The sequence below is a fragment of the Pelecanus crispus genome, chromosome 8, assembly GCF_030463565.1.
Source record: "Pelecanus crispus isolate bPelCri1 chromosome 8, bPelCri1.pri, whole genome shotgun sequence".
Classification (NCBI taxonomy): Eukaryota; Metazoa; Chordata; class Aves; order Pelecaniformes; family Pelecanidae; genus Pelecanus; species Pelecanus crispus.
Window position 1 is genome coordinate 22,201,660 of NC_134650.1, and position 7,822 is coordinate 22,209,481.

The following is a 7,822-nucleotide window of genomic DNA, read 5'->3' on the forward strand; positions in this document are numbered from 1 at the left end:
CCAGAGCCTCATGTTGTGTACCAGAGCTGCAGAGTATGTCTTTGCACTGAGATTGGACTGAAGTCCTCTGCAGCCGTTGCTGGAGGAGACACCCTGTTGATGAGCGTTTCTGTTTGAGCTTTTCCTGGTGGCTGGCAGGCTGGTGCTACCAGAAGGGCTTTGGGGGTCTTTCACTTTGGCTTTGGGGGTGGCTTTTTTTTTTTTTTTTTTAATTTTGGTTTTGGTTGTGGTGGTGGTGTGCTCCAGGCACCATGTCAAATTCAGGCTCCCATCAAGACACTGGGAACAAGCCAGAGACGGAAAAAAATAACCAAGATGACTCTCAACCCCCTGTCAACTCTGAGAGGAGGAACAAAAGTGGAATAATAAGTGAACCTTTGAACAAAAGTCTTAAGAAGTCCCGTCCACTCTCCCACTATTCCACCTTTGGTAGCAGCAGCTCGGTAAGCGAACATTCAGAGAAAGGCAACCCTTTAGCTAATGGCAATGAAGCGACTGTGGATAAAAGTCATTCTACCTCAAAGCACAAAAACATCTCTAGTATGCTGAGCAAATTAGACCGGGTGTCGGAGATCTCCTCAGAAGGACAGACCGCCCTACAACAGTTTGCTCAGTCGACAGAAATGCTCAAAAGAGTGGTACAGGAGCATCTTCCTCTAGCAAGCGACCACGGAACTGGTATCTCTGACATGGAGGCGGTCTCAGCTGCAGAGACAATGAACGGCCCCTCTGATTTTCCTTACCTGGGGGCTTTTCCCATCAACCCAGGCCTTTTCATTATGACCCCTGCCGGCGTGTTTCTGGCAGAGAGCGCGCTCCATATGGCTGGCTTGGCAGAGTATCCCATGCAGAATGAGTTGGCATCTGCCATCAATTCGGGGAAAAAGAAACGGAAAAGATGCGGCATGTGCCCGCCCTGCCGAAGACGGATAAACTGCGAGCAGTGCAGCAGTTGTAGGAATCGCAAAACTGGCCACCAGATTTGCAAATTCCGAAAATGTGAAGAACTCAAAAAGAAGCCTTCTGCAGCACTGGAGGTAACCGGCCCCTCTCAGGCACCCTAACCCTTCCTCGGGCTGCGCTCCTGGGTTCGGATCTTGCCCTAGATAATAAAACACCTGGTACTTCTTACTTTTTTATTTTTCCCTTTTTCATTAACAGTTCTCACTGTGAGATGTGTGCTCTGCCCAGTGCCCCCAGTCCCTGCCCTCCTTTATTTAGTGGGGTTGACTGGCTTGGGGAGGAGGGCTGGGGTCTCTCCCTGGGGTCCTTGGGCATGCTGGGTTTCACTCTCACCTTTGTAGGCATGGGCAGCAGTGGGTCTCTGCCTGAGTTTCAGTGTTGGCATCCCTTGTCCTGGGCGGGCTGCAGCTCCCTGAGCCAGGAAGCAGCTTCTAACGTGGCGATCAGGTCAGAGGATGGGGAGGCAGGAGGTGGGTTTTCGGGGCAGAGCTTGTGGGTAATTGGTGATGGTGAAACTCGTGGCTGTGATGCAGGCTGGAGCCCACCCCCTTAACTCCTTCTTTGCTCTGAGCAGAAGCATGGCAGTCCCGGTTTTGGGTGGTAAACAGCTGCAGCGTGCACTGGACAGCATATCCTGTGCTGTGGCCGTGCTGGGTCTCCTTGGGCCAGCATCTGTCCGGGGCAGTCAGGATGAGTCCATAACGCACCAGCTGGATTTCCTGGTGGCAGCTGAGCTGCAGTCCCCACAGGAGGTGTGCCTGCTTAAGCACCCAACTGAGCCGGGAGCACCCCTGCTCCTGCTGCACCTGCTGAGTGCAGGGATGTCCGGATCTCCCTGGTGTGAGGCTTTGGGGTGATAGTTGCGCTGTCACTGCCCACCACGGTCTACCCATGGGTGTTGCCCTTGGCCTTGGATGAGAACCACTGCAGGCCGCCACTGGGTTGGGGTACCACCTTGCCAAATCTGCTGGAGAGGTGCAATACTTGCGTGGGGAGTGCAGGAAAAGTCCAGTGACTTGGGTTGTCGTGTGGGTCTGAAATTCAGCCAGGGCTGTGGGCAGCTGCTGGTGGTGTGGTGTGGCGTGGTGTGGTGTGGCATGGGTGAGGCCTGAGTGCTGGTGGCTCTGGGATGTGGTGCGTGGGCATTCCCCCTGGCAGAGCCCTCTTGCTGCACACCTGTGGGTGGTCTGGGCCAAGACCTGTCTGGTGGGTCCCCCACGTGTTGTACTTAAGCTGTGTTTGATTTTTCCGGGAGCTGATCCCACTGTTAGCTGGGCTGGTGTGCTTCTTCCTGCCGATGGGCACATCCCCAGAGCTGGCAAAGGCTAAAAAGTCACCTGGACATCAGCTGGATCACGCATCCTGGCATGAGGACATTGCCCACTCTGGTCATCCCAAAGAGACAACCCACTGTTTTCTTAGCCATATTCTACTTTTCAATTAGCATCAGCTCTGAATGAATAGTGAAGGGGAAAAAAATCTATTTGGGCGGTGGGGATGAGGAGAGAGGGACTGTGTCTTTCAGAAACCACTGTATTGCTAAATTATATTCTTGTTCTAATTTGCTGAGTCAGTGATCTGGAAAAAGGGAGAAAGGGAAAAAAAAAAAAGGTTCATCTCTTCCAAAGAGTCTAAAGCAGGTCAATAGACTCAGAGCTCGCAGCAGCCAGAGGAGTCACTCCCTTTTCCTGGTGCTCTGCTGGGGCTGGGGATGATAAATAGCACCGGGAGGCCATGAAATGGTCACCCCCTTGATTGGTTTCCCCATTCCACAGTTGGGTGAGAAATTGGAGCCGCTGAAATAGAAGTCTTAATGTGATAGAGTTGGGCCCCACCAAAGATGGGTCCCCATCCCTCCTGGGCACAACCATAGGTGTGTTGAGGCTGAAAAGAAATGTGGGGATGGACACCTGGGCAGATGTGGGTCACTCCAGGGCATCACCATCCCCTTTTCAGAACAGATCCTCCCCTTTCTCAGGATATCCACTTGCGCTGTGTGTTGACTTTGGTAGGGTTGAACAAGATTGTGGCCATATGTGGCTGGGACAGGGACACTGGGACCCCGGCTGATGTCCCAAGGTCACCTGGGTCAATGACTGGATTGTTAAACCTCACCCTATGTCAACCAGCCTTGGTATTGTGTTGCGTTGGGCCAACCCTAGAGCAACCACTGTCACCTGCCTTATGGTGGAGACCTGTCTGGAGGTGGTGGTGGCCAGGATGGAGAGCTGCTGCCAGTTCGGCAGCTCCATGGACTCCTGGTCCTGGTGGGGTGCCATCACACCACAGTGCTTGGTACCGGGACAGGAGGGACCATTCAGTGCCCTTTGTATGGGGCTGAAAAATTCATAGGGCTTTGTAAAGCATCATCCCCCTCTGCAGGGAGCTATGTCATTGCCTGGGAGAAGAGCAGCCAGCAGTGACTGTGGTCTGCCAGCCCCCTGCGTCCAGAGGAGCGTCCTCGGAGAGCTCAGACAGGGGCTACAGCTGTGATTAAACGTTGATCTAAAATCAAGCAGTAAAAAAAAAAAATAAAAAATTAAACCTTTATGGCAGCATAAAAAAATGGGCTAAATCCCTCTGCCAGTGTTAAGCTTTATCTGCACATCTACAGAGCCTGAATAACCAGTTTTTTAGCTGGTGTCCTGGTGTGGTGGCTGGCTGAGGCTCTGAGACAGGCGAGGCAGGTCAGATGCTCAGAGCAGGCAGCAGCATATCCCTGCACCAGCCAGGGTCCTCCAGCCCCAGCAACCCTGGGTAATGCCATGGGGGCTGGTGGCCAGCCCTGGACAGGTAACCCTGGGCTTGTCTCTAGAGCTACAGCAAAGGTGGTCACATGAAGGCCATGAATAGTCGGGATTTGACTCAACAAAGCTGTCCTCCATCTGGAGAAGCCTTGGTGAAGAGCCTTGGTGCCCCAGGTAGCACTGGAGAGAGGGTCACTGGCACCCTCATGTGAGTCTCACAGAGACTTTTCACCACGGCCTGTCATGACAGGACAGGGGGCAATGGTTTTAAACTGGCGGAGGACAGGGTTAGGTTGGATGTAAGGAAGAAATGTGTTAATGATGAGGGTGGTGAGACACTGAATAGGTCACCCAGAGAAGCTGTGGATGCCCCATCACTGGAAGGGTTCAAGGTCAGGTTGGATGGGGCTTTGAGCAACCTGATCTAGTGGAAGATGTCCCTGTGCACAGCAGAGGGGGTTGGACTGGATAGTCTTTGGAGGTCCCTTCCAACTCAAACAATTCTGTGATTCTGTGATTATGGGGACAAAAGGGGGGATCTATCCTGGGCATCCACATTAGAGCTGGTTGTCCACCTTCCTTTAATAATGAAGAGCCAGAGGTGTTTAAGGTGACCTGTATCAGACGTGCCCTACCAGACCCATTAGGAGCTCCCCTCCCCTTGTTCCTCTCTCCTGGGATGGTGTATCTAAGTAGGTGGCCCTTGCTGGCGAGTCCGCCACACTCTGCCCTGCTGGTTCTCCATCCAGTGCCTTGGGCGGGATCCAGTATGGGCAGTGTGCTGTGCCACAGCCCTGTGCATCACTGGCCAGAGGCACTTGTGTCTCCCTCAGATTTCTGATTACAGATTGCAGACACCTTTGGGGAATAGGTGATGCCTGCATGCTCTCTGCTCGTTGACTGCCCCAGCTCAGTTTGCCCCGAGGACCATGCATGGGCTGGGAGCAGGAGAAGGGGCAATCTGTCAGCAGCCTAGCTGGGCACGACCACCTCTTGCCCATTCTCACCCTTTGCCCCCTCCCCTTGTCCAAGCCCCCACCTCTTGCCCATTCTCACCCTTTGCCCCCTCCCCTTGTCCAAGCCCCCACCTCTTGCCCATTCTCACCCTTTGCCCCCTCCCCTTGTCCAAGCCCTGTGTTTGGCTCATGGTGGCTGTGGAAGTGAGCATGTTGGGGTCCCTCCCTCAGGGGTGGGGGGAGGTGCTGCCCTGGTTACTCATTGAGGCTTGGTGGGTGTCTTGATCCAAGAGAAGGACCCAATGAGAGCTGGCTGGCTCCTGCGTGGGGTTAGGGACCTGAATGTGGCATAGTTTTGACTCTTGGGACAACGCATGAGGTCCCCTGGCCCTGCACACGGGCTCAATGCTGGGAGCTGGTTCTGGGACTAGCTGTTCCATCACCCCGTGGCAGCATAGCCTGCAGTCCCACACCCGTCGCCATAGCCTGTGGCTTGTTGGTGTCCCTTGCTTGTTTGAAGATGCAGGAACCGAAAGGCCCTCTGAGGCACATCCTCTTGGTGATCATGTGGCCCTATCTGCTGGCTAGCATGCCTTGGCCTTGCCTGAGGGCTGTTGGCATTGAGAGATGTTGTGGTCTTTGCATACTCCACCCATGGCCTCATGAATGTTGTGCGGGCTTCCCACCCCATCTAGCTCAGAAATGTGCCGGGTTCTCCTTCCAGAGGACTGCAGAGCCATTGGGGCCATTGCCCCACACCACCTTTCCTGGAGGTGGCTTCAAAGAGGTCTCGTCCATTGTTGGGTGCTTTGTTGAGTGTGCAGTTGAGCCTGGTAGGACTCATCCCTCTTCCCCTGTGAGATGCTGAAAGGTCCCTGGTGGTACTTGAGGTTGCTCTGTTGGGGACAAGGTTGTTCATTGTGGCTGGGTGGCAGTGGGGTGATGTCCCCTGTGTCCCAAGCAGCTCCTGGTTCTGGTGGCCCCAAGCCCGGCCAGGTTACTCCCTGACTCAGTTTCCCCTGAAATGCCCTCCTAAACCCATCTGTTGCTGGGCTCCTGTCCGCTGGGTGTCCATCTGTCCGTGGCAGGGGAGGTGGGGGCTGGCAGCGAGGGGGCTGCTGTGCTGGGCCATGCTGGCTCACCACTGCCTGGCCATTGTGCTCGCTATCGGCTGGAGGGGAAGTCAGGGGCCGTGCCATTGTGCTGGCTGGGGCGCAGGGGATGCAGGAACAATGGCCGAGCTGCTGTGCCGGGTGCCCTGCTGGGGAGGGGGGGCTGGCGGTGGAGGGACCCCCATCTCCCTCCAGCTGGCATTCTGGCCTCACGGTGGTGGGCTGGAAACCTTGGGATGCGCGGCCATGTCCAGGAGGTGCCAAGCCTGGGCTGGATCCATCCTGAGGCCAGTGACTAGAATGCTGGGATGGGGATGGTGGTGGGGGCAGGTGCACAACCCTGGTGCCGCACAGGTGTGACGGACCCGACCTAACGCCTTGTCCCTTCTTCTTCTGTCCCCCCTCCCTGTCTCTCTTGCTTTCCAGAAGGTGATGCTTCCTACAGGAGCCGCGTTCAGATGGTTCCAGTAGGAACGGGAATCCCAAAGCTCTGTCATCCAAGTGCAATGTCACTGCTTGCTTGTGTTGTCTCAGGCAAGGGATTTTTGGCTGAAATGAATGGATGCACCTGTGTCTCTTTAGAACCAAAAATATTTTCTCGCAAATCTCATTCCTGTTTTTATAATTTTTTTTTGCGTTCGTTTTAACATCTTCGAGTCCTAGTCAGACATTTAACTGCTTTTCAAATAAAAATAATTAAAAGAAAAAAACAATGGATCTGTAAAGTACCAAGACTTAATAGACAGAGTATGGACAATCAGTTTCTTTCTGTGTTTTGGTGTTGATGTTGTTTATGTGTGAAAGATGCAGTACTTGTGTAGGGAATGTAAATTTACAGTAACCTTTTAAAATCTAGTTACTAATAAGCACTACTGTAATTTAGCACAGTTGTTTAATTGCACCCTCATTTATACTTTTTATTTGATTCTTTCCCATCATACAATAGAGTGGATAGTTTCTAGAATGCCTCAATTTCATGTTTATAAATGAGAATATGTTTAAGGCGATGTAGTATCCCTTTTCCTAGCCATTCACCTATGTAAGTTTAACCTGCAAGAGGTTTGGTATAAAAGGTGGAAGAAAACAATTGCTACACAACTGGCTGTCTTCAAAAAAGGAAAAAAAAATAAAAAAATAAAAAAAGTCATTGTTAGTTTATTAATATAGAACAAGAAACACTGCCTACAGAAAAACCTCCTGACTGCAACAGTTTACTCCTAGAAGTAATCTTTGTAAACTTACTGAAGTTAAAATCAAAATAAAAATAATATTGCAGGACCTGTGCTGAAGCAGTTACAAAAAGTGATATTTCTCTTCTGTTCAAATCCCCTTCTCTCCAGCTCTCTCTACATCATTAAATTGAAATGCTGTTTGTAATGTTTTAGCGATCCAGGCTGTTTTTGTGAATAAAATGAATGCATGTTTTGTGTCATGATTTACAGCTTTGTTATTTCTCTCCTACCCCTCTTTCCAGCTGTCCGGACCCCCCAGTGCTGATGGTGGCTGGTCCCCCCCTGCCTTTGCCTTCCCGTGCGCCCTGTCCCCGCCACTGCTGCCGGCTGCCAGATGCAGTCCTGCTGGCTGCCCGGCGGGACCTCGCTGATGATGATGCTGGAGCCCGGCGGCAGCCAGCCCAGGCAGGACGGTGCGATGAGCCGAGCTGGAGTCGCCCCGGCTGCTAAATCCGCATGGTTAATCCCAGCTGTGGCTGTGCTAAGCCAGCCCCTGCTCCACCCGGGGATATTTCCCAGCTTAACCTGCCTGGAGTTTTACTGGGTAGCACAGCGCCATTTGTTTTGGTAAACAATATCATTAACGTGCCATGGAGAACCACAGTGAGGCTTGTTTTGTTGGGACAAGTCCAAAACAAGCTCCCAAAGGTGAGTGAGCTCAGGAGGCTGAGCATCTGGTGCAGCTGATGGAGGGTTTTCCAGGCTGGTCTCGTGCCAGCACGGGGTCACCGGGAGCTGTCTGGGATGGAGGGAATGTTGGATGAACTTGGCTGTGGACAAGCCGGTGGGATCACTGCTGGCGCTTGGGGTGC

At 52.7% G+C, this 7,822-nt stretch overlaps 1 protein-coding gene across 1 annotated transcript; it reads left to right on the top strand.

Annotated features, from left to right (window-relative positions):
* The first annotated feature begins 220 nt into the window (after nucleotides 1–220).
* CXXC5 (CXXC finger protein 5) lies at nucleotides 221–6,257 on the top strand. Its single transcript, XM_009490384.2, has 2 exons — nucleotides 221–1,037; nucleotides 6,205–6,257. Exons 1-2 carry the CDS (start codon nucleotides 252–254, stop codon nucleotides 6,247–6,249), a joined length of 831 nt encoding a protein of 276 aa, XP_009488659.1. The 5' UTR covers nucleotides 221–251; the 3' UTR covers nucleotides 6,250–6,257.
* Nucleotides 6,258–7,822: the final 1,565 nt, after the last annotated feature.